We start from the raw sequence: 25,794 nt of genomic DNA, 5'->3' as shown, positions 1-25,794 counted from the left end.
AATTCCTAGCAGGTGTGTGAGGTGACTGATAGGACAAATAAAACATGTCTGGGGCACTGGCCAGCCAGTGGATGCCCATAATACCACAGGACAGACTCTTGCTGAGAGCACCGGCACCAAGGGAAGGCAGGCTCCTTTCCTGAATCCAGGGTTCTGCGCCATTTTGGCCAAGTGGGAGGCCACCTCCCAGGATGACCAGAGAGCAGCACGTTGCTGTTTATTCCGGTGCCATCTACAGCTGCTGGAGGCTCCCAGTACCCTGGGAAGTGGGAGGGCTCTCCTCCTCTCACCATCTCTAGTCGCCTGGTGTTCCTGTCATTCTCCCAGCCGTACCCTGGCCACAGAGCAGAGGGGTTATTTGTGTTATTAGAGAACAGCCCTGGAAGTGGGGAGCCATGCCTCCGATGCTGTGGTTTCATGAAAATGCTCATTATTTCTGTGACTGGTTTAGTTTCCTGAGGCTGCCACAAATTGTCACAGACTGGTGGCTTACCACAACGGTAACCCACCCTGTCACAACTCTGCAGCTCAGCAGTCCAAAATCAAGGTGCCAGCTGGGCCATGCCCTGTCCGAAGTCTCTAGGGAAGAATCTGTCCTTGCCTTTCCTTTTTTGGTAGCTCTAGACATCCCCAGGCTCCTGGCTGTGTCCCTCCAACCTCTGCCTGAGTCTTCACATAGCCTCCTTCTCTGTGTCTCAGTCAAAATTGCCTTTTCCATTCTCTTAAAAGACACCTGTCACCCCTAAATCCAGGGTGATTTCATCCAAGACCTTTACCTGGTTACATCTCCAACACCCTGTATCCAAACAAACCAGGTCACTTTCTGAGGTTCCTGGTCAGCATGAAACTCAGGGACCCTATTCAGTCCGGAACAGTGGCTGATCTGGGGAAGGAGGTGGTTAGCCCCAAGTAGGTTTTACTGAATATAGAATTATTTCTAGAGGTCTGCTCATACGCTGACTCCTGAACCCAGAAATTCTCACTTAGCTTTCTTCCTCGATTATCTAAGGCAACAAACTGGGAGTATGGCCCTCCGTACCTTGCTTTATTTGCTTTATTTTCTTTTAAGCACATCTTGCTACCTGGGAAGATGTGGCTTATGTACTTGTTCACTCGAGTGTGTGCCCACCTGCCCCATCTGGAAGGTGAGCCCTGGAAGAGTGGGTGTCCTGGCCGCATCGCCACCCGGGGCAGAGCGTCCAGATCTCTGTATATCTGCGGCCGGCTTCTCCTCCCAGATTCATGAGGCCGACTTCACCAGAGGGTGCCAAGAGACTGAGCATTTCTTCTCTAATTATCTCATGGCAACCACCAGCTCCACGAAAGTGACATTTCTTGTGATGGGGCACATAGCCTCTGCAAGTTTTGTCCAATACAGAACTGTGTTTACGAGTCAGCGGAGTGTAGATTCAAATCTCAGTGGTGGCATTTATTAGCCATGTGACCTCCGGCAAGTTGCTTGTCTTTTTGTGCCTAGCCTCTTTGGCTGTAAACGAGATTCTGCCATCGGTCCTCCTGGGTGGTGAGGACAACCCCATTTAGCCTCTGTGACGCATCTATCATGGTTCCCGCATGCATGTGGTGCTCACTGAATGCTCCCTCTCTCCGTTTCTTGCCCCATATTTTGGCTAAGTTTTGTTGCATCAACAACTGAAATCTAAGCTGAAATGCTGTCTTCCTCGAGTTGTACATCCGCTTTCATTTAGTAGAGCATCTCCTGTTTCCGGATCTTCTCGCAGTCATGAGTTGTTTTTTTTTTTTTTCCTCTCTCTCCTTTGCACCCTTACGTTTCAATCTGCCTGACCCCTGGTGTCTACAAAGTTGGAAGTGTATTTTACCCTAAACACCAGCTTCTCCGACCAAAATGGAAAAAAAACACACAAACATAAATATGCTGGTAGCCACAGCAAGGAGGAATTCAGCTTTGCCTGGGCTCTGTCATAGGAGTTACCAGAGTCCCCGCGTTGAGTTTCCAGGGCCTGAGAGTTTTGCAAGATCGTTCTCCATATAACGTTACTCACAATTTCAGCCCGTTAATTGAAATCCACTATTCTGTCTATTGTACTTTGTTTAGCTCTACTTCACATTGATGTTCTTCCAGGTGGTGGCTGTTAGCGGTCTGGGATAGATTTGCTCTCTAATTCAGAAGAGAAATCTTTTCCCACTCTATTTGAATAGCTGTAGTGATGGAGTGCCTGTCCCGGAGGGAAAGGAAAATAATGGTTTCCTCAGTCGTGAAGAGAGAAATTTGCTCTTGGGTTAGTGACTTTTTATCTAAGTATGAAATGCTGTTTTTGAAACCACCCAGAAACACTTAGTGGCTGACCAGAAACTAAACTCGTGGCATTTTTAAAGTGGGATGCATTGACTTATAAACGTCCTGCATTGATTTACAAAGGCATGGGCTCTCTTGGGAAGTTTTCTCAATATTGATGGAGAGCTGGCCACTGTTAGGCAAGTTTATTTTCCTGGCTGAACTGCTGAGAGGACAAATTATATCACCTGGGCAAAAGGAAAAGAAAAGAGAAGAAGGAAGGGACTCGGTCAGGATGGGACTAGGAGAGCAGAAGAGAGCCACAGCCCCTCACCATACACGGTGAAAATGGATTCAATTCTCCGGTCTCAGGACCGCCACCTGCCCCCAGTCAGAAAGATCTTTGTTTCCTAAGCTCCTGGCTCATGAGGCCGGGTAGCTCCCACTTGCTGGGACTTAGCTGCTTCAGAAAGTGTATCCACTCTTTCTGGCTACATAAGGCAGCTAGTAAGTCCGAAAATATATCAGATGGCACAATAATGTTATAGTATGCTCTAATCTGAAAGATCCTATTATCCTATCATCCATCTCTTGGAAAATACCCCTCAGAGTATCCGTTGTCCCGCACATTATTGCAAAGTCCCGCAGGAAAGCAAGCTCTCCAGACTGTGCTTAATCCGTCATTTTCCCAAACCTTTGGGACAAAAGAACTTTCTCATCACCTAACCCTGATTAAGATCTCACGGAGTTGAGTTTTCAGGGAATTGGCATACATCACGGATCCTCGGGATCAGGCCCAGTGGGGTTTGAAGACAGAAGGCAGGAGGCAGCAGAGGCTCTTGGGAAGACATGGGCTGCAGGGCCATTCTCTGACCACAGCTCGATGGGCACCAAACCATGCTTAGGTCAGGCTGTGAGATACAGTTTAATAAGGATAAACTTAAAAAGTTAGTTCAAAGCTTTCATTTTGGAAGTACACGGGATTACTTGGTGTGGTGTAAGTTTATCTGAAGAAGCCCCAGGTGTTTTCACGGGCCACACATTTGTCAGAACCGTCACTGCCTGGGACCCGCTAAAAGGGGGAGGAGACAAGATGGGCAGAGCCATTCGCAGGTTATCAGGTCCAGGTGAGGAGAAAGAAGTGCTCGTTCTACCCTGATGTAGCCGGAACATTCCAGGCCACGTATGTTCGGTTCTGGGTGCCCCGTCATGAAACCCACGTTGACAAACTCTACTGTGGTCATAATAGATGAGCAGGGGTGTGAGAGAATGAAAATCATGCTGGCTGAAGAACTAGGAAAAGAACTACAGTCTGTTAGTCTAACCAGGGTGTCGTGGCAAAGAGACACTCCATTCTCTGGAACTTCAGATGCACAGACTCCTGGTCCTGCCTGGGCTCTGGCCTTCCCACTCAGGTCAGCTCCCTCTACACTCCAGGTCAGGATTCATCAAGGTGAGGTTCAAGGTGCAGCCCAAGGGTGCTGATTCACCACTGACCTCTGCTCCGTCCTCAGAAAGGACGACTTCCAGGAGCTGATTCCCCTGCAAAGCACCCTCCTCTGTAAACACCTAGGCAACAAGACAGATCAGCAACAGAGCCAAACAGTAGATCCAGTTACCAGACATTTCAGTTATTTGGATTATTTTTTACTTACTCTCGAATGTTCCACAAAAAGTTACAGTTGCATTTAATCAACCTAAATGATCGCTTTGCAGGAAGTCATTAAAAAGCCAAAAGTTACTGTGCTGTTAAAATAACAAAGCATCAAAATACCAACGTTTAGATATTTCACTTCGTCATTTCTTGGGCGTGTATGTGCCAGTATTAGGAATCGTGTGAAATAGATGTATAAATAAGATGAAATTTCTTATCTCCCCAGTTTATAAACCAGTGAGGGAACCGGAGCCACACAGCTAGCAGTGTTGCAGGGAGTGAATGGTCAGAGCAGGAGAGCTGGGTGCACGGAGGACAGACTCGCACAGGCTGCTATGAAGAACACACGGGGTCCGGCAAGGTGGGCTCAGTCTGTCAGCCAGGCACCAGGTGCTGTGAGGACAGTGGGGAGGGGACGGGGGGGATGGGCAGGGGATGGGCACACCAGCCTGTGCCTTAGCCTCGAGAGTTCTGTGCTGGAGACGTGAGTGAGAGGCCTGACCCGCCTGTTGGCAGTGAGCACACAGTGAGAGGTGGCCATCCCACAGTGTCAGGAATGCAGAGCAGCTCAGGGGCTGAGAGCTGGGCTGCTGCGGGAAGGGAAGGGCAGGGTGCGGAGCTAGAGAGGAGGAGGGGAGGCCCCGGCAGGGCCAAGAAGACAGCTTCGGATGAAGAAAGCAAAGGGCGCCTCTCGGGAATTTGTTCACGATCAGAATTTTTGGGAAAGTGGAGGAGTCGCGGCCTAATTCAAGCTCATGGCAAAAAGGAGGGAGAAGTGTGGGTGGATTTGGCAGTTCGGGGGAGATGATGAAGGGCTTTCACTGGGCACCATCCTGAGTGTTCTACATGGATTAACTTATTTAACCATCTGAGGAGCCCAGTTTACATATGGGGAAACTGAGGCACAGGCATGTGTAAGTCACTTGCCGAGGTCTTGAGCTAGTAAGTAGCAAAATCAGGATTGGGCCCCAGACAGCCAGTCTCCCAAGTCCATACTGTTTTGTATTCTTTTCTTTTTTTTTTTTTTTAAATATATTTATTTAAAGTCAAGTTAGTTAACATAAAGTTTCAGGAGTAGAACCCAGTGATTCATCACTTACATATAACACCCAGTACTCATCCTTAACAGGTGCCCTCCTTAACGCTCATCATCCATTTAGCCCATCCCCCACCGACCTCCCTTCCAGCAACCCTCAGTTTGTTCTCTATAGTTAAGAGTCTTTTATGGTCTTCCTCCTTCTCTGTTTTTATTTTTCCTTCCCTTCCCCTATGTTCATCTGTTTTGTTTCTTAAATTTCACACATGAGTGAAATCATATATTTGTCTGACTTACTTCGCTTAGCATAATACACTCTAGTTCCATCCACGTTGTTGCAAATGGCAAGATTTCACTCCTTTTGATGTCCGAGTAAAACTCCATTGTATATATAAACCACATCTTCTTTATCCATTCATCAGCTGTTGGATGTTTGGGCTCTTTCCATACTTTGGCTGTTGTTGATAGTGCTGCTATAAACATCGGGATGCGTGTGCTCCTTCAAATCAGCATTTTTGTAGCCTTTGGATAAATACCTAGTAGTGCAACTGCTGGGTTGTAGACTAGTTCCATTTTTAATTTTTTGAGGAATTTCTGTTCTATTTTCCACAGTGGTTACACCAGTTTGCATTCCCACCAACAGTGCAAAGGGGTTCTTCTTTCTCTGCATCCTCGCCAACATCTGTTGTTGCCTGAGTTGTTAATTTTGGCCATTCTGACAGGTGTGAGGTGATATCTCATCGTGGTTTTCATTTTCCGTACTCTTGCACTTGCTGTCATGGCTCAGGGCAGAACCCACAGACCAGTGAGCCTGGCTGGTCTGCTGTCCCCTCACAGTAGGATGTTGGTGCCAAACGAGCCCTGTCTGGGATTGGAAATTCTGATACTTTCTACCTCTTCTGGGTAGGGGCTCAGTGGTAAGTGAAACATACTATTGAGTTTACTCTGCCAAAACCATCTGCCAGCCTCTCTACTTCCTACTTTGTGCCATTTCCGTACTCACGAAGTCAGGGGTCAATGGACTCCCCATAGCTGTTTATGAAATAGAACAGAAATGGATCCCAGCCTCTCACTCTGGACTCCTCCCAAGAGTTGTAGGATGCTGCAGCCCTCAGGGAAAAGAGTCTGTAAATGTCAAACTCAACCACCCCCAGTCCTTTCTTCTTCCGTAGGTGGTATGCCAGAAAAATCCTTAATATCCGTGTGAAGCATATCCCTGGGCTTCTCTTGTGTGCATACAGGTTCCAAGCTGGCTCTTCAAATTCCCGTATAACCTTCATATTTCAAAATTCATCCTAGCTGTCCTGTAGTAATTAACAAAAATAAATATGTTGATTTAAATTAAAGAGAGGATCTCTTCAGGAAATGAGCTCCCCAAAGAGGCCCTACTGAGCCCGTGATGATACAGCTTCCTGTGGTTCTCTGTGTAGATGGGCTCTTATCACGTCTCTTATCTTTGCTGACTGGTTAAGATAGAACTTTGCTGGGCACTGAGATGGTCTTTGAAACTGCCTCTATAAGTGTGGGACAGAGACTTGATGAATAGAGTTTTATCTAAGTTCAAATGAGCCTAATCTTGCCGCCCCCAAATCATCTCTGATTTAAACCCCTCTGGCTGATTAGCTGGTGCTCCAGAGGATGTAAACGGCTCTTTCCTCCCCATTCCCAAGGCTTCTCTAAAGACCGATGTTCTGAGAAAACGTCACAATTTATTAAAGTGGTTCTGGTCTTTTAAAGACCGGAGGGTCTTTTTGTTTGTTTATTTGGAGTTTCTTCGACATCTGAGGCAGCCTTTGGGCCAGCATGCGAGTATCAGTAGGAAATTAGGTCTGGGTCCCAATGGTGGTCTTAAGGACCCAGAGCACTTGGTCCAACCGGCCTCTAGACCCTCTGGGGCGGCTCTCAAGGTGGTCATGTGGGTGCCGGGACCCCAGCACCAGAGTGGCTTTCTTTGGAGGTGTATTTGAAATGTCTGGCACATCATCAGTGCTCACAACTGTCCACTGCTCTGATCATTCATTCATTCATTCATTTTTCAACAACTTTTGTGCAAATGTGTCCAGTGCACAGATTGTTAGGCATTCCAATAGGCAGAATGAAAGGTTTGAGATGGTAGTTAGATGAAGCTGGAAATACCCTCTAACATCCCCCCTTGGGGGTCTTGTGAACTCAGAGCACAAATTTGAAATAAAGTCAGAGGGATAGGGCAAGGTTGACGGGCTCCCGTGTGTCAGGACTTAATGTGTGATCATTACTATATGAATGTGCAACAGCTACGTGATCCCTACCACTGAGGCAATCTTCGGGAAAGGTCTGATGAGCACGCAAGCCATGCAGGGTGGAAGGAAAAAGAGAAAACAAGGGCAAGAGAGAAAAGGAAGGAGGGAGAACAAGTGAGCTAATACAGCCTGGAATGCACATGTTGTGCTAACCAGGCGAGAGGCCAAGCTCAGTTAACCCTTTTGGAATGGGTAAGAGTACACCATGTTTAATAGAGGACTTACTCTTGTATAAGAGACAGGAGGACCAAGCAGGAACCAAAGGAGAAAAGGAAGCTGATGAATGGAGCCCCCTGTGAAGGGGTCGTGGGGAGAGGTGACAGGGCGTAGTAAGTCAGCCTTCTGTTTGGAAGTGTTTTCTCAGTTTCTGTTCCTTCCCTCTCACTCTCCACATGCCATTCCTAAATAATAATCCCTAATTTGGAAACGCTGTCCCCTGGAGAGCCTGCTGGTTTCCTCTTGAGTAGACGTGAGCCCTATTAACCTTATTATGCAGCACCTGAGAAATCTTAGAACGGGGGCACTTAAGTCAAACAGTATCTTAAACATTCAGGAACTTTCTAGATAGTACCACAGAGAAGGGAGACATGGGAATTAATCATTTTTTTCCCAAGGAAAGAAAAACATTGAAGCCCTCAAAAATAGCCCGCAAAGACTAATTACTGGTAGCATCTTCCTAAGATCCTACTTTCCTATGAGGGTTAGTTTTGCTCTAGAAAGAAAAAAATTGGGGGCGCCTGGGTGGCTCAGTCGGTTAAGCATCTGACTTCAGCTCAGGTCATGATCTCACAGTTCATGGGTTCGAGCCCCGCGTCGGGCTCTGTGCTGACAGCTCAGAGCCTGGAACCTGCTTCGGATTCTCTCTGTCTGTCCCTCCTCTGCTTATGCTCTGTCTCTCTCTCAAAAATAAATAAACATTAAAAAAAATAAGAAGAAAAAAATTTTAATGTCACTTCACTAATAATGTTTACCTAACATCCGTGCAAAAGGAAGCAAAGAATTTGCCAGAAAATCTGGGAATCCATATCTACCTACAGGTACTCCCTTCCATTGCCCCGACATGGAAGTCCTGCCATAGCTACAAAAAAGCTAGAGAGTAATGCAGGGTCAGTGAAGCCCATTTGGCTCCATTTCATGCATTTCAATAAGCATTTCTGTGCCTGTCTTTACTGGGGACCTCATGAGTGTTGTCTGTAAAGAAGGTTGGAAACCTGGCCCATTCTCCCGGCTGGAGAGAGAGAAGCACATTTGTGAGTAAGTGGGAGAGAATGTGGGACAAACAACATAAGATGTCTGCAGAACTTAATGGCTTCTCCCACCTGCCAGACTGGCCCTGCACAGAGGTGAGAGCTGCCACACTCATGTCAACAGGTTGGAGCTTGGGAAGGTCTCAGGGAGCTTGGCTGAGCCAGGCAGGCATGGAGCAAGGAGGAGTAGCGGCCGGAAGTGACCTCACTTGCCAGCAGGAAGTGAGTGCGACAGACCCCAAGAAAGCTGTGGGCAAGGACAGGAGTTGAGGGGTAACACTTCTGGGAATTCAGGTGTCAGGCCATGTGCTGGGTGCTTCTCAAGTATTCTTTCTTTCTTTTGCTTTAGCAGTGACTCTGGTTACAACAGAATTAGGGTGGCAACCCAAAGAGGGGGTGGGAAGGGCCACCTTGTAAAAGCAGATGCGGTATCCATGTGATTGCAATGAAAAAAAAAATCAAACTGGAAAAAGAAACAATCTTCTCCATTGGTAGCGAATCCCGTCAGGTCGTCCAGGGAAGCAGGAGGGGAGTGTGGCTTCACATCACCCAGAAGCAGGGCTCTGCCCCAGCCTGGTGAGCACCCTTACCTTCCCTGCTTCGTAGATCAACTAAGCACAGGGAAGGGGACACCAGGCAGGGGGCACGGTTGCCCGAGTCCAGACAGTCGTCCAGCCAAGTTTCAGCCCTACAGCAGACTTCTGGCTCTGTCACTATTTAGTAGGTAGTTACTGGGGCGCATGGGTGGCTCAGTCGGTTGGGCGTCCGACTTCGGCTCAGTTTGTGGGTTCGAGCCCCATGCCGGGCTCTGTGTGACAGCTCAGAGCCCGGAGCCTGCTTCGGATTCTGTGTCACCCTCACTCGCTGCCCCTCCCCTGCTTGCACTCTGTCTCTCTCTCTCTCTCTCTCTCTCTCTCTCAAAAATGAATTACCGTTAAAAAAAAAAAATTTAGTAGGTGGTTACTAGTGTTGAAGGTGCAAGTAACTGTGTCCTGCAGGGGAAGCACACAGATGGGTGCAAACACAAGTCCCTGATGCAGAAAGCTCAGAGCCTATGGGAAGATGGCCTCAAATCCCTGTGCGCAGGCACCAGCTCTCCCGAGGGGAGCGCCTTGCCATCTTTGTATGAACCCAGGTCCGCGCTCTCCAGGGGAGTCGGCTAACCAGTGCGTTCCCTCACCGCACGGCCCCATGTTTCAGGGCATGAACTACCTGGAAGACCGGCGCTTGGTGCACCGTGACCTGGCAGCCAGGAATGTCCTGGTGAAGACGCCACAGCATGTCAAGATCACAGATTTTGGGCTGGCCAAACTGCTTGGCGCCGAGGAGAAAGAATACCATGCGGAAGGAGGCAAAGTAAGAAGCTGGCTGGTAGACCAGCAAGCATTTTCTTGCCAGCAAACTGACCCATGTAGGGGACCTTCTCAGAAGTTCTGGGTGAGGTCACAGCAGCTGCCCTGACACCTGGATCGAGCCAGGGTCATCTTCTGGCCACGCAGGCTGGAGTCGCTGCTTTGAGAACAGGATTTGCTGGGAGAGTGGGTATAGATGGTTCTATCACGTTCAGAGGCCAAAGCCACAACTGCGAGCCAGCTCTGTCTTCAGGTGACCGTTGGCCTGGGTTAGGTTTCAGTCTCCTCCTCCAGGATATAGCACCCTTCAGAGGAGCATCTGGGAAGTGTTACAGCCAATTTGGTGGCACACAGCTCTTGAGGACATCTTAGAAATATGGAAAATTCCCCATGCTGTTCTAGAGCTCCTGAGGGTCTCCATGACTCTTGTAGAGTTGGCTCCCTCCTCCCAGACAGGCTTAAGGATCCTCCGGGGGACTGTCTCCCAGCACTGAGGGGTGCAGGTCCCCCAGGATTTCCAAAGCAGCTGTACCCCTCTTAAGCTTCATTCTGGCCTCTATGGCTCCAAGCAGCTTCAAACACCCCTAAACGTGAGGTGGCTAGGACCACAGTGCACGACCAGGGCCCCCAGCCCCCATCAGGTGCACCCAGTTCACCAGAAGAGCCCACAGACCAAAGGTCCTCAGCTGAGGCATTTATGAAACTGCATGTGGGGACCAACAGAATAGCCCTGTTTTCTACCAGGTATTAAACTTGCTCCTCCCGCTGGCGGGGGGAGCACTGCTCCTGGGGTACTGGGGTACAGTGGCCTGGCTCTCCCACATTTGTCACTTGTAATTTGTTCCAATGTGATCTAGTTTTTTTTCAACAGAGGGAAGCTAACAGTTTACCTTATTACTTTTTCTCTCATCCTTTCAAGGTGCCTATCAAGTGGATGGCTTTGGAATCAATTTTACACCGAATTTACACCCACCAAAGTGACGTCTGGAGCTATGGTGAGTCAAAATCTTGATGCTAATGAATGCGTACTGAGACTAAGCCGGCTTGTATCGTTTGTTGATTTACATTATATGCTCTGTCATCCAAATATTGTCTTTTGAGACCATGGCTGATAATAGTGTCCTCGTTGCTGTCTATTATACTAAGGACATGACAAAGGAAATTGAGTCTAACTACCACACTGCCTGTCACTGGAGATATCAGTGAACTAGTCAAGAGGGGGGAAAGGGAGGGAGAGAGAGAGCTTGGACTTAGGAAATGCCTGTACCTGCGACATCAAACCAAACTTGACCTCTTGCCATGGATTTGAAGTGAACCAAAAGCAGATGACAAATGAGGTTTCATGGGGAAGAGTTTCCGGGTAGAGAAATGAGGTCTTGTGACAGACTAACTCAGTGGCTGTTGTTTCCTGCAGTGAATGGTGGTCTGTGTGTATCAGAGAGAATGACTTGACAAGAGTGCACTGTGAGGATGTGTCTGTGGGGAAAAAAATAATAATAGTAGGCAAGGGAAATAGTTACTGCTTGTGGCTCTAGTGAGGACATCTCATCGGGACTGACTCTCTGTTTCCCCCTCCAAATCTCCCCATGGCCCTGCACAGGCCTGTGCCTCTCCTCTCAAACACTCCTTTCCCATTCTTGCCTCATTGCCTTTGTACAAAGGACATCCTGAGCCTACAAGGGCCTCACCATTTAAGAAAGTGTCACTAGCACATTTTCACTGACTGCTGTGCTAGGCACCCACACCTGTTCACAGTCAGCCCTCACAAGTCCAGCAATCTGCTGGAAGGCTGCCAAACAGCTCATCTAATATATTTATCCATGAATTATCCGTCTATTTCCACTATTAAAGCAATGGGGGTGAAGGGGAGGGGCCACCCCCTCCGTAGAAATGGGTACTTGGGGAGAGAAATATTGAAACAAATTTCCAAGAGTAATTTAGTTATTATCACAAAACCAAATCATTAAGGATATCATCTGTTTAGTGGTTTTTTTTTCATAATACTATTGACTTCCTAATATTCTAAATGTGCTTTAATTTTATGGATCTTTGTCTTCTGCTGAGAATGCAAGCTTTACAAAGACAGAGATCTTTGTGGGTGAACAAGTGAATTTTTACACGTGCCTGTGAGCGGGGCTGCCTGCCATGAATGAACCAGATGAGGAAATAAAGCTCTTCTCATGCCTTGTTAGTTTAGTCATTTCCAAGATATGTCTACTCCCCAAGAGGGATAGGAGGAAATGCTTCTTTTCCTGATCCTGAATCCCGGCCAGAGGCATCCGCATTGTCACCTCCCTCCCTCAGTGACACCATAGCAAGAGTTGCCATGGGTCTTTTCTCTTCCTGTTCTACACACATTCATCTATTCTCCAGACAACAGGCAAAAACTATTTTTAAACTAAAGCAGGCTTTTACTTCTCTGAGTATCATCCTTCTTTGGTTTTCCATGTATGTTCCAAATAAGACCTGAGCCCCTAACCACGGTGGGTGAGATCACAATTACGACAGGTCTGGCTTGTCCAGGATCATGTGGCCGAGTTTCCATCCTTGCCACTGGCGTGAGCCAACTCACAGTCCGTGAGTTGATCCACATTTGTTGAATCGATGAACACTCTCTACAGTTCTGTGACTTAATACCTTTGAATGATTACCAGTATCAGAGACTCAGCATCACTATGGCGGTCATGTGGTTTTCATTTCGGCGGAAGATGTGCTGTCAGCCATTAGGATCGATCTGTTGTCCCTGGCAGTACGCTGGAATTGTTAAACCGTAAGCCTGAAGTTTTAGTTTAGAAAACATATCCTGTTACCCCACTCTCTAGTCCCCATTCAAGACAAACTATTTTAATAAATTAGGAATGTATGTGTTATGCGTAGGAGTTGAAAAGAGAATTTGTGCCATGTTTCAGGCCCACTCAAACCTTGACTTCCCAGAGGAATTGTGCACATTTAAATTTTAATGTTGCTTTATTTTTGAGAGAGAGTAAGGCAGAGGGACAGAGCACGAGTGGGGGAGGAGCAGCGAGAGAGGGAGACACAGAATCCGAAGCCGGCTCCAGGCTCCGAGCTGTCAGCACAGAGCCCGACGCGGGGCTCAAACTCACAAACCGTGAGATCATGACCTGAGCCGAAGTCGGACACTTGGCCGACTGAGCCACCCAGGCACCCCTCGATGTGCATATTTAAACACAATGTCTAAACCTAGTTATAGGAGAATTCATTGACTTCATGGATCTGGAGATGAGATATTTTTTCATCCAGTCCATATTGACACTGGTGAGGAAGGACAGGAGAATCTACTTTCTTACCCCTGAACCATTACTTTACTCCATTTTTCACTCCTGCATGTTGCATATTCAGGTCATTCAGTTTGGTGGTGGCCTCTGGATGATCCAAGCAGACCTGCGGTAATAGGTATCTAGAGGCCAGCTCTAAAGAAAGTCTGTCATCAGACCAATTGGATTATCAGGAAACTGCCAGGATCCTGTGTCTGTCCCTCTCCGTGCAGTCGGGGACCTGGGCTCAGTCCCACCGGACTCCTCTCTTAGTCTCCCCAGTGCTCCTTCGCTGTCCAGGTTTCTAGAGCAGAGAATCCCGTCAAGGGAGGAGGCACAGAGATGGAAGGATCGTCAGAACTCAGGGAGGGCCTGGAAAAACACCAATTCTAAAACTGCTTTGCTTTTTTTTTTTTTTTTTTTAATCATGATGCTTGATTATTTTTTTGAAATAAACGGTATGGTGTTTTTAGGTTTGTTAAAAAGATTATGGGGTTCTCTGTTTCCAGTTTTTATTATCATTTTAAAACGTGCAGTGTATATAACCCTGTCTGTAGGTCTCCATCTTCCGTAGATCCAAGTCGTTTAGGGGAGATGTCTGAGTGTGTGACTCCTGCTTCCTTGCATAATAACATGTATGTCATTACGGTGCTTGTGTTGTCATTGTTGCTGTTACTGAAGTTTACCATTTATTGGCCACTTACTATTCGCCTGGCCTTGTCTGAACATTTCCGTTGTGTTATCTCATTTGATCTGCACAACTGTCTTCTAAGACAGATGCTGTTATTATCCCACTTTACCCAAAGGTAAAATGAGTTTTCCACCACTCAAGCTAATGGCCCAAAGCCACAGGAACATGGGTTTTTAAATGTTAGAAACATGTAAATGATGACTAAAGGCAAGGCCGTGTGATTATTATCGACTCGTAAAGCAACTCTTCATCCTCTCAGGAGTCACCGTTTGGGAGTTGATGACCTTTGGGTCTAAACCTTACGACGGAATCCCCGCAAGTGAGATCTCGACCATCCTGGAGAAAGGAGAGCGCCTCCCGCAGCCACCCATATGCACCATCGATGTCTACATGATCATGGTCAAGTGTGAGTGACTGCTGTGGCCATCCACTCTTGCCTAGCTGGACCTTGGCACTCAGAGCCCCTTGTTGTGCCTGGAAAGGCATCACTGCCCTTAGCCAAAAAAATTGAGGCCTCTGATTCCCTGAGGAAATATTGTCACATCTTTACAGCAGGCACTCGAGTCCAGGAACATCTGTAAACACCCTCTTCCAACATTCTTCAGGAAGCACTTGCTTGACCCTTTGAGCACTGTGACCTGGCATGTGCCCATGTTTGGAAGCAAATAAATAAAATCAAATTCCTCCATAAGCCATTACACCGAAATATTCTAGTCTCTGAGTTGCTCAATGAAAAAGGCACTCTGCGTTTTGAGGCCCGTTACCAGAGAGACAGAATGTTTTTAAATGCCTGACAATGAGTAAGCACATGAGGCTAACAGAGTCAACATTTGTGTCTTGACTTCAGCCTTTCAAATAATAGATCAACGTGAGGTCTTGTGCAGTGTAGCAAGTACGCATTTTAATCTAAATAAGAGTGTGTAACTTGATTGATGCTGTTATTCCACGCGTTCAGCAGGCTCTGAAGGTAACGTTATACTGATGAAACAAGGGAGCACAGGGGGTATGACAGGGCCAAGTTGATGTAAATATTACTGCCTTTCTGAACTTCAGACCACAGAGGTAAGCTACTCTCACTTCCTCGCTTTGGGCCGGGGAAGCTGGGGCCCAGAGAGGTTACATGATTCCTCTAAGGTCACATAAGCAGTCTGTCCAAAAATAGCTTGACATCCTGCTGATAGAAAGTAAATGTGAACCCTCAAGAGACGCGAGGATTTCCAGCTGAGAACCGTTCTTCCAGCTTGTTTGATCCAGACTTAGATCGTTGTGTAATCAAATGTGCCAGTGAGGTTAACATGTGTCTTAAGGAAGACTCGGGAACACCCCCCTCGCTTGCGTGCTTGGTTACTGAATATGTAAGACAATGAAAGCACCAGGATGGGAAGTTCCCAAACCCTGAGGCTATTAAAGAAAGTCCCTAACTTTCTCTAAATTGAATCTAGTGTCCAGCTTGCAAGACTGCCAAGTGAATATAGATGAGCGTGGACGTCCCGGGAGGACTTTGCCGGAGAGCCTGCACGCCGGGGGCTGCCTACAGTCAGAGCAGTTCACAAATAGTGCGGCCCCCGATGCTGGGTCACTTGCGGTGAAAATGCCGGCACTCTGGCTCTAGGAAGAGTAGGCATAGAAAATTAGAGGATGCTCCTGTCATTCTGATTCAAGTGTACTGTGTCATCACGGTCTATAAACTGTGACCAACGCTCGTCTGCCAAGACAGAAACGTCTATCACAGAGATTAGGTTTCTGCATCACTTATTTGCCTACAAAGAGGTCACCATAAATGCCCCCGTGAAGCAGTGCCATCTCTACCATTTCTTTCAGGGCCTGACTGTACTGTTTTCCTCATTCCTTCCCCAGGCTGGATGATAGATGCAGACAGTCGCCCGAAATTCCGTGAGTTGATCATTGAATTCTCCAAAATGGCCCGAGACCCCCAGCGCTACCTTGTCATCCAGGTACCGGATCACAGTCTGAACTTCCACTGGGAGAGGTCCCTCTGATGGGCGTCAAATGTCACCGTGTTGCATCGTGGGCCAGCTCGGCCTCCCTGTCTCCCAGGTCCCGTCCTTAAATCCTCAATGCATTTGCAGCAAGCCTTGAACTAAGAGGAGGGCATGTGTGGTGCCTCCAAGTTCACTTGCCATTCCCTTCTAAAGTCTAGTGCCCAGACACGCCCCCTCCCGTATGTCACCTTTACATTTCAGTTAGCCAGAGCCTTCGCGCGGTCTGATGGAGAAGCGGGGCTTGGTGTCAACCAATCTGGCTTCAGATCTCTGGCTCTCCACTTCCCACTTTAGGTTAAAACCAAACTCACGGGGCTGTTTTAATTGACTCAGTGAAATAATGAATGCAGAACATATCGCATAGCACCCAAAGGTGCTGCTTAGCATTCCGGTGTGTGTTGGGGGGTGGGGGAGAGGGGGTCTCCACGCACCTCCAAGCAAGCAGTTCTCTGACACTAGCTGGGTGTCTCTCCCCAAATCTCCATGTGTGCACTGGCCTCGAAGCTCTCTGACCCTGGTCCCTGTGGGTTTATATGGAGTCTTCATTAAATAGGCATTATTGATTAAATTGCTGACCATGGGGACTGATGCAACCTCCAGCGCCTCCCCCATTCCAAGACATCAGGGGTGAGACGGATAGTTCCAGTCCTTGGGTGTGGTCCTAAAGCCACTCATTAATGTAGCAAAAGACACCTTTGCAGCTCTCATCACTTCGGAAATTCCTGGGGTCTGAGAGTTCTGTGTCCTGAGTAGGGATAAATTTCTTATTACAAATGACCACAGCACCTAACAGCATAGTAACACTCAATAAATGCTGCTGCTTCGCCCCTGTCTTCTTCCTCTTATGCTGTTTCTATTTTATTCAGGGTCTTTTATTTTATTTTATGTTTATTTATTTATTTTTGAGAGAGAGACAGAGAGAGACAGAGAGAGCGTGAGCATGCTTAAGCAGGGGAGGAGCAGAGAGAGGGAGAGAGAGAGAATCTCAAGCTGGCTCTGTGCCGACAGAGCAGAGCCCAATGCAAGGCTCGATCTCATGAACCGTGAGAGCATGACCTGAGCCAAAATCAAGAGTCAGACGCTTCACCAACTGGGACACCCACCCAGGCGCCCCTCGTCCAGGGCCTTTAAAACATCAAAGAACTTTTAGTGTCTTAATGTCAGTAGGGGAGGGAAGGAAGCGGCTAGACTTCAGAGAACCAGGGTGATTTTGTTATAACTAAATTGGCGAACAAATAGGCCTCCCTGTTTGTGACCACAGATCCCTCCTCTAGGCAGGAAGTGGACTAGCATCTCTCTGGGCCTCACTAACTGTCTCACAATCTCTGCACCAGGGAGATGAGAGAATGCATCTGCCAAGCCCTACAGACTCCAATTTTTACCGCGCCCTGATGGACGAAGAAGACATGGAAGACGTCGTAGATGCCGATGAGTACCTCATCCCCCAGCAAGGCTTCTTCCACAGCCCCTCCACATCCCGGACCCCCCTCCTGAGTTCTCTGGTAGGAAATGTCATTCACTCTCAAGCTGTATCCACTGGTTTGAATGACATGTTGAGAGAAAGTGAGAGAAAATGAGACCCATCTAGTGGAACATACATAGAGTCAAAGAAGTAAATTTCAACCCAATGGTCAAGCCAATGTCAGAATGAACCAGTTAAGTGTATGAATTCTCTTATTGCATTGCCTCTACTGGATCATAACCTTTTTAGGTCTACTAAGGATTAGAATTAAATCAGAATGAAGCCTAGTTTTCTAAAGCTAATGGGTCAAGACGAAATTAAGCACCTTTAGTTATATCCCCTCCATGAGACCCACCAGTCGGTGGAAATGGGAGAGAAGATGCAAGTGTACGATCAGCAATTTTTTGTTTACCTTTTGTTTGTTGTTTGTTTGTTTACCTCTTTCAGAGTGCCACCAGCAACAATTCCACCATGACTTGCATCGATAGAAATGGGGTATGTGTGAACACCTAATAAACCAGGATTAAACAACAGCTCTGGATCATGGCTCTCTTGGACATAGAAAATGCCTGTCTTAACCCAACTAATCTTGATTTTCCTTCCTGTATCTCCTTCCTTTCTTCCCTGGTTGGTTTCCCTGACCCCTACTCTGAGGCCAGTAATAGCTATCACTTATCACAGTGCTGTTCGGTATGTGGTTTGTGGACTTGGGGTAGCAGCATTACCTGGCAGTTTGTGAGAAATGAAAACTGTCGAGCCACCGGCCCAGACCTACTTACGTAGGAATGCTGGAGGCAGAGCCGAGCCATCTGTGCTTGAGCCGGCCTTCCAAGGGGTGCTCATGCTTGATCACATGAAGCCTTGATCCAGACCCATACTTACCAAGAGAGAAGCCGCCAGCCACACGTGTCTGCTTCAATTTCAGTCGGCAACCACTGAAGAGCACAGATTATGGAACATTTCTGTTGTTGCCGAAATCCCTGCTTCACAGCACTGACCAGGTCCCTGCCACATGCTCTGTGGTCTGTGAGCCAGCAGCACTGGCATCATCCGGGGGGTGGGGGGAGGCTTGCTGGAAATGCAGAATCTCAGGCCCTCTCTAGGGCCTGCTGAATCAGAATCTGCATTTTACAAAATCTCAGGTGATTTTTATACACATCGAAGTCTGAGCAGCACCGACTAATAACCTTGCCTTCTTCCCTCCCCTCAGAGCTGCCCCCTCAAGGAAGACAGCTTCTTGCAGCGGTACAGCTCAGACCCCACTGGCACCTTGACTGAGGACAACATGGATGACACTTTCCTCCCGGCACCTGGTGAGTGGCTAACGCTGAACACGGTCATAGGCTTCCCCAGGCAGCAGGGCCAGCCTCCGTCCCCTGGTGCCCAGAGGACATGCTTCCTTCAGGCTAATCCAGAGGTGGTGACTCTGGCAAATTCACAGACACAATGTAGACAGTGAAGGCAGAGAAATACAAACCGACCGAGCACACGTGAGGGTCTTTGTATTGAGCTCAAGTCACGTCCAGGTTGGAGGTGTGCTTTTAGAATCAATCAGAAGACGTTCTAGAATTTGAAGCAGGCATTAAAGGCGTGTGTGTGCGTGTGTATGATTGTGTGTGTGTGCCAGTGTGTGAACAAGTGTGACAGATTCGATCCTGGCTCCATTCTTGGCCCATGAAACATGTATTTTCCTAATCCGAGCTTTATCCCCAGACGTACCGTACATGTGTGCACACATGCGCCTCAAGGCGGGCCATCTTTTTCCAAACTTTAAATTGGCAAGAGACAGATGTGCCAATTGCTTTGAGAAATACAGAAAGGAACGTAATTTACTTTGCAGCAACAGCCAGAGAATCATCCTCCCAGCTGTCCCTACACTTTGTTGCCTCAGGGAAGAGTATTGATAGGGTTCAGATGGTACACAGGAATCCTGCTTAGGATGATGCTTCACCTGCGATTTCTTTTCCATTTCAGAATACATAAACCAGGCTGTTCCCAAAAGGCCTGCGGGTTCCGTCCAGAACCCCGTCTATCACAATCAGCCTCTAAATCCAGCTCCTGGCAGAGACCCTCACTACCAAAATCCCCACAGCAATGCAGTGGACAACCCTGAGTATCTCAACACCCACCCCACTTGCGTCAACAGTGTGCTCGATGGCCCTACCCTCTGGGCCCAGAAAGGCAACCACCAGATTAGCCTGGACAACCCTGACTACCAGCAGGACTTCTTTCCCAAGGAAGCCAAGTCAAATGGCATCTTTAAGGGTCCTGCAGCTGAAAATGCAGACTACCTAAGGGTAGCACCACCCAGCAGTGAATTTATTGGAGCATGACCACGGAGGATAGTGTTGGCCGTCACAATCTCCAATGTTTCAGTCCCTGGGTCAAGCCACGGCAGCTACTCAGTGCTGATAGTCATGCCCACGTTAACTCTTGGACCCGTGGACTGGTTCAGCCATATTTGCTCCGATGGGACCCATCTTTCGTGCAGGAAGTTCCCCCTACTTGGATGCACTTTGGGGAAGTTTCTGGGACATTCCTTTATCTTCGAACTGTGAGGCCTCCACAAAAAAGGCATCCAGCAAGAATATTGTCTGTTTGGGCAGAAGTTCACCTTGCCATGAGGTATATCTGATGAAACAAACTGTGTAAGGAGTTTTATTGCTTGGGGGCCCTTGGGGTTTTTAGTTGTCATTGTTGATTTTGTTTATAATGGGCTTTTCCAATGAGGAAGAAGCTTGCTTGTAGCACTTGCTGCAGTGAGTTGATCCAGGCCCAACTGTGACCAAGAAGCAAGGGTCAGCGTCTTCCAGCTAACATTTGATTCCACTGACTCTGCTTCATGATTCTTCCATTGCAAGACAAAACTAGAAGTGCTCTATGTCCTGAGCGGGACTTATTGGTACTGTATCAAGTCATACCAGGTACGAGAGGATAAAGCCACTTTGAACCCTTCCTGACTGAAGAAGAAACGGAGGGGGTGGGAAACTCTTCTTCAGACTTCTTTTTATACAGGTTTCCTCATGGTACTTACTCTCCATTGGTTGTCCAGTGTTTTCTAGTTATAAGTATTAGACTTACTTGTTTATTTTCCATTCCATTGAAACTCAGTATGCTTTCCCTGTCAGTAGGAGGAGACGGTACATCAAACCATAACCAGCATCGGCTCGTATTTAGACCAATAGCCTTTAATCAAGATGGAACAATAATGCAAAAGTTCACACAAGAACATGGCTCTCAAATTTGAGTCTCAAAGGAAATACATCAAGTCCCTTAGGGGTCAAGGAGTGGCCATATATCGGGACACTGCTGAGGTACAGCCGCTCCTAAAACACTTTCAGCCTCCCACCACCAAATTAGGCTACTTATGGGAGATAATTTTCTTTTTATGTCACTTTAGAAGATTTTTACTCAAAGGGTACTTTTTTCCTTTCTGATGAGCTGCCCCAAAGCGCCCGCCTCGCTCTTCGGGAATGAAGGGATCCAGGCTCTGAGGCCCCTGTGCGGGAACGCATAGCCCTCGCCGCTGGGGGGCGCATTTTACAGGTGGAAATAAAGACAACATTATATATAGGGGAAGAAAGTGGTAAATATGAAATCAGAGTTTGAAATTGATGACAATGCCTTAACGACATCTACGGGTATTTTAGAAAAAAAAAATTCCCTCTTAAAACAATTTCCCAGTTATTGGAAAATCCAGATAATTTAGGACGTTAAGTGTTTTTCCAACCTGTGTTTCCCTGTAACCCGATCGGTTCACGGCAGTGCTTTGTATACAGTGTTTTAAACACTCTTAGTCAACATCCAGCTTATCAAGGGAAGAATGTTGCAGACAGTATCTCCAGCCTACGGATGTGTTCAGCCACACACACACGCACACACACACAATTGTCCTTTTGCTATTAAATTATTGACTGTCAGGTCAGGGCCGCACAGCTTTGTCCCAATGGTATTCAATACTCTTAAGCAACTATTCCAGCCCAGCATAAGCACTAACGATAGAAAAATAAATAAAACATAATCCCGATTCCAAGAAATTCACAATTTGGCCGAGGGAATTGACTCATAAAGGCCAACCTTAAAGCAACATGATGGGATGGTAGGCAAGACAGGTCTGCCGAGCACGGACAGCACAGAACAGGGAATAGTGGATGGGCCCTGCCTGGGGGGACCTGGAAGGCTCTTCCGGGAGGGAGTGGTGGAGTTGGGTCAAAACAGGACCAGGGTCTTAGCCACAAGGGAAATGGGACGTGTGTTCCAAGCAGAGGAAAACTTGACCAAGAAAGCATCTGCCAGAGGAACCACCAATGAAAGTGGGAGAAAAGCCTGCCTTAGGTGGTCTTTACAAACTGTTCCTTTAAGCCTGGGAACTAGCCTGTAACATTTCCCAAGTGCCCTACATGTGGGTCCTTATGGGGATTTGAAAATGATGAGCAAAAAGATTAAACATCGTTCTAAGAATCTAACACTTTATGCCATTGTCAGTAAAGCACTTCTGTTATTTATTCACCTCAGAACATAAATATTTTGATAAGTTTCTCCAGCCCCAGGAAACAGAATGATGCACATTTTTGTCACCACTTATTTTTCAAGAAGCAAGGGACTAGTGAGGGAGAGCAACTGAATGTGAGTTCAACTGTAGCAGTTAAATCCTAGTATTTTTGTAATTTGCAATATTTTACTATAACATAATAAAACGGCAAAAACTATTCAAGCTTTTTCTTTTTTGTATTTCAGCTTTCCTGCATAAAATCTGGTTGCTAAATTCTCTTAATTGTAGGACTGTGTTTCCCAAAATGTCCTCACAATGGCTATCCAGGGAGGTGCAGAGGGGGCTTGTAGATGCTTCAGAACCTGAGAATGCAGAGCCCGAGTCAAGAGCCCCAGCCGTCACTGTGGGCAGATGAGGAGAGGGCTCCCCACAGCACCAGTATTTCCATTTCATGGCCCTGATTGGCCAGGGTTCAAAGCTTCTACTCTGTCTCTTCAGTTCCTCCTTGTTGACACTGGGTTCAAAGACCCTGGAAAGAGCCTGTTCCTTCTCAGTCAGTTCCTGGAAACGTTCTCCTTGACCCCACCTTAGATTTGGTCTTTGGAAACAGTTCAGGGAAAAGTAGTTGTAAGTGAACGCTTACAATGGGCCAGCGTCCTCACACGTCTCATATAAACTTTAAGGAGTCCCTGCCGTCATACTCTATGAAACACACTTTTGTCACCTCACAAAGTAAAAAAGATGAATCTTCCAAATTCTAGATTTGCTGAGTGCCAGTTGTCACTGGTTTTATAACCAGGAGCATTGTGGAGGCACCATATTGCGTTCCAGTTGATAACAAGGCTTAGGTATTTGTTGAAAGTGCTTAATCTGAAGGATTCTGACTTAGTTTGGCTCAGGTGCAGCCTGGGCCCATGGGCTTTTCAGAGCTTCCCCAGCTTATTCTGATGAGCACCAAAGTTTGGGGAAACACTGGTATAAAGGAAAGGCCTATGGGGAGGCCCGTCCCTCAGCTGGAGGCATCCCGCTGGCCTGTTGCACACTCTCCAGGCCTCAGGTTACACAAGCAGGGGTCAAGTTGCTGAGTTATGGTGACCCACAGATCTCACCCTTGCTGCCAAACAGAATCACCTGGTGAGCTTAAAAAGCAGGGGCAGGGTCCCTGCAGACCAATGAAGGGGACTCTCAGGGCTCCCCACGTGATCCTAATGGGCAGAGTTAAACCCTCACCTCTAAGGTGACCTGTAAGGTCGTCTATACCATGCCCCCAAGTCAGGGCCGAATAGAAAAGCCTGAGTCAGGTAAAGGAAGGTGGTGGAGTCCTTAATATTCCTGAGACTTGCCCACTCGTGACCGTTCCAAAGCCTCTAATTCTTCGTCACTGGCAGCTTACCCTGAAAGTGGCAAATACCCAAACCTGAGCCTCCGGAAAGCCCCGGAACAGTTTGCATTTTCTAAGAAGTTAGAAAAATTGTCTCTCTCACAGTGAGGCGCTCACCGCGTGACAGCTGGTGGAATTGCCCTCAACGTCTACTTTGCATTTCTCTTTTGATAAGTGAACGTTTTTATTACAACGTAACAATCTGTTTATATTTCCTTGCCCACGGGCTGTAAAACCTTACTGAAAAGAAATCCCTGCCTCTATTACCAGCCACACCTGCCATCAGGGGCATACATTTTTGTACTATGAAAGACACACTCACATAGGGTTTGTAAATGTTAATCTATTTTTGTAACTTTTTTTTGAGGAATAGTAGCCTCTCTTGTAGCACTGAACTTTGTAAGGTATGTTTTTAGAAAAACTCATTTTTCTACTAAAAGTTAGACTGAAATAGAATCAAAAGTCGAAACTGAAATCTTTGAAGGGATTTAAAGCAATGGAACGCTCCTCTTTCTCATAAAAAGGCACAGCCTCGTCGCAGAGCTAAGCTAGGTCATTGTCCTGATAAAGAGGAATCATGCCTTTTATATTTATAAAATGAGAAAAGGTAAAAAGCACATATGGTTTAGTCTTCCACTAAAGCAGGCTCTCTCCATGTTAGAGAAAAAGAATGACTTTGTTATTGCTAACACGGATCCAACTGCATGCTATGCTGTACTCAACTGCCAGCATGATCCTGTCGATGTAAAAAAAAAAAAGCAATAATATAGCACTTTGTTGGTTTATATACACTAATCTGACTTTGATACAAATTATTTTTATTTTTATATTTATAGCTGATATGCATTTACCAATAGACTAAACAGATCTGCAGAACCCTAATAATGTTCAGCATGTTTTGGTTACTCAGTACACTGATGAAGTCCATGTTTCCCAAGCCGCCTCATGACCTCACCTTCCCATTCCCGAAAAAGTGTTCTCAGCCCCTGGCTGCACAGTGAAATCCCTTGGGGAGCTTTTGAAACTAGTGAGGTCCAGCTGCACCCCAGACCAATTCAATACAAATCTTTATGGGTGAAATCCAGGCATCCGTGCCTTTGAAAGCTCCTAATGGTCATTCTGATGGACAGCCAAGGTTGAGAACCACCAACCTAGGTGCCTGGACAACTTAACACTTCAAGGACCTCAGTGCCAGTTGCTTCGGGGGAGGACAGGTTCCATGACAAGCTGCCCAAGCACTAGAAGGGAGAGGTTTAACCAGCTGATTGAAAAGGGAAGGAAATGTGGAACAGATAGGTTTTTCCATTCCCCCTATTAAAGGTGGACTGGTGGTATAATAAAGGCAGAGAGCATTCTCACTACTGGTCCAACCAACATGGCACCCATCATAAGCAGGTAACTTTTGTTTGCCCGGCTAAAATAAAACATTGACATATATGTTACATTATAAAGGGGAGACATTAAGAAGATTGTGTAAGTAGCTGGGTGGCTTTTACAAAACAATAGTCCAAGAAAAGGATTCTTGCTTTAAGAAACACTTTTATATATTTTCCATAAATTGCATCTGGGGAAAAAAAAACCTAAAGCAATTAGGATTTTCTCTTCCATGGTTAAAACTTTACAGCCACGTTACGCCCTCCGAGGTCACAGGTCTGTCCTGTCTAAATTGCCCACAAAAGTTCTTACTATGCATCCCCACCCTATCACCTAGCAGACGAAACTTCAAGGAAAAGCATACTTTTTTTTTCCTTAGGTGCATTTGTTATTTTTAAACCCTTTGACCTGATTTGGTTACAAAACAATCTTATACTGTAACACCATGTCTTAGAAATGAAGAGATCCTATAGATCTGATGCCTGATAATCAGGGTGACCATGTCCAGTTAACAACAGACAGCAATACCTTCATTTCTAAAACAAGCAAGCAATAGCTTTATAGCTTCTATATATGGTACGTCTTAACAATGTAAAATTTTGCTGTGATGAAAGCAATATGTGTACAAATGAAAAGCAAGATTCTCTTTTATATGGTTTACACTGTTGATCAGAACATGTTGATTGTATATTGCGTATTAAAAAATTAGATGTATATTATTCATTGGTCTTTTCTTATAAGTACCTTATAAATAATAATATTGTATCCTTTGTTAGTGATGCAGTGTTGACAGTAGTTATTAATCACATCTAACCTACTGTAGATGTTCTTTCCCGATAACTTTTTTAAATTAATAAACTTTATTTTTAGAGCAGTCTTAACTTCAAACACTGAACAACTGAGCGGAAAGTACAGAGGGTTCCCATGTCGTCCCTGCCCCCCACTCCTGCCTCCACTGTATCGTGTCCACACCCAAGTGGCCTGGGAACTTTTTAATGTTTGGAGGTTTCCTGTGTGAGACTGGGACTCCTCAATGCCGTGCTGTGTGGCAGCAGCGTGCGGTCTGACCGGGGTCTGCAGCCTCTTCGCACCTGTTCCTAGGACCTCCCCTCCCCTGATTTCCTTCATGGTGGAGAAACACAGAGCCAAGGGGAAATTCCTTTTTTTTTTTAATTTTAATTTTGTTTATTTTTATTTTTTTATGAGTATGACTTGTCAAATTGGCTTCTGTACAACACCCAGTGCTCATCCCAACAAGTGCCCTCCTCAATGCCCATCACCCATTTTCCCAAGA

At 46.6% G+C, this 25,794-nt stretch overlaps 1 protein-coding gene across 2 annotated transcripts in view; it reads left to right on the top strand.

The window, feature by feature from the left end:
* The window catches only part of EGFR (epidermal growth factor receptor), a 209,828-nt gene extending 184,454 nt beyond the window's left edge, over positions 1–25,374 (top strand). For both annotated transcript variants that reach the window (XM_027045965.2, XM_053218690.1), the window contains exons 21-28: positions 9,671–9,826; positions 10,742–10,817; positions 14,048–14,194; positions 15,646–15,743; positions 17,126–17,293; positions 17,701–17,748; positions 18,464–18,566; positions 19,228–25,374. In XM_027045965.2, coding sequence (XP_026901766.1) covers positions 9,671–9,826; positions 10,742–10,817; positions 14,048–14,194; positions 15,646–15,743; positions 17,126–17,293; positions 17,701–17,748; positions 18,464–18,566; positions 19,228–19,586 — 1,155 coding nt within the window. In that variant the 3' untranslated portion in view covers positions 19,587–25,374. The remainder of the gene's footprint in view (positions 1–9,670; positions 9,827–10,741; positions 10,818–14,047; positions 14,195–15,645; positions 15,744–17,125; positions 17,294–17,700; positions 17,749–18,463; positions 18,567–19,227) is intronic.
* Positions 25,375–25,794: the final 420 nt, after the last annotated feature.

The sequence above is a fragment of the Acinonyx jubatus genome, chromosome A2 (genome assembly GCF_027475565.1).
Source record: "Acinonyx jubatus isolate Ajub_Pintada_27869175 chromosome A2, VMU_Ajub_asm_v1.0, whole genome shotgun sequence".
Taxonomy (NCBI): Eukaryota; Metazoa; Chordata; class Mammalia; order Carnivora; family Felidae; genus Acinonyx; species Acinonyx jubatus.
The sequence above is the reverse complement of the archived record's forward strand: the minus strand, read 5'-3'. Positions and strand labels throughout refer to the sequence as shown.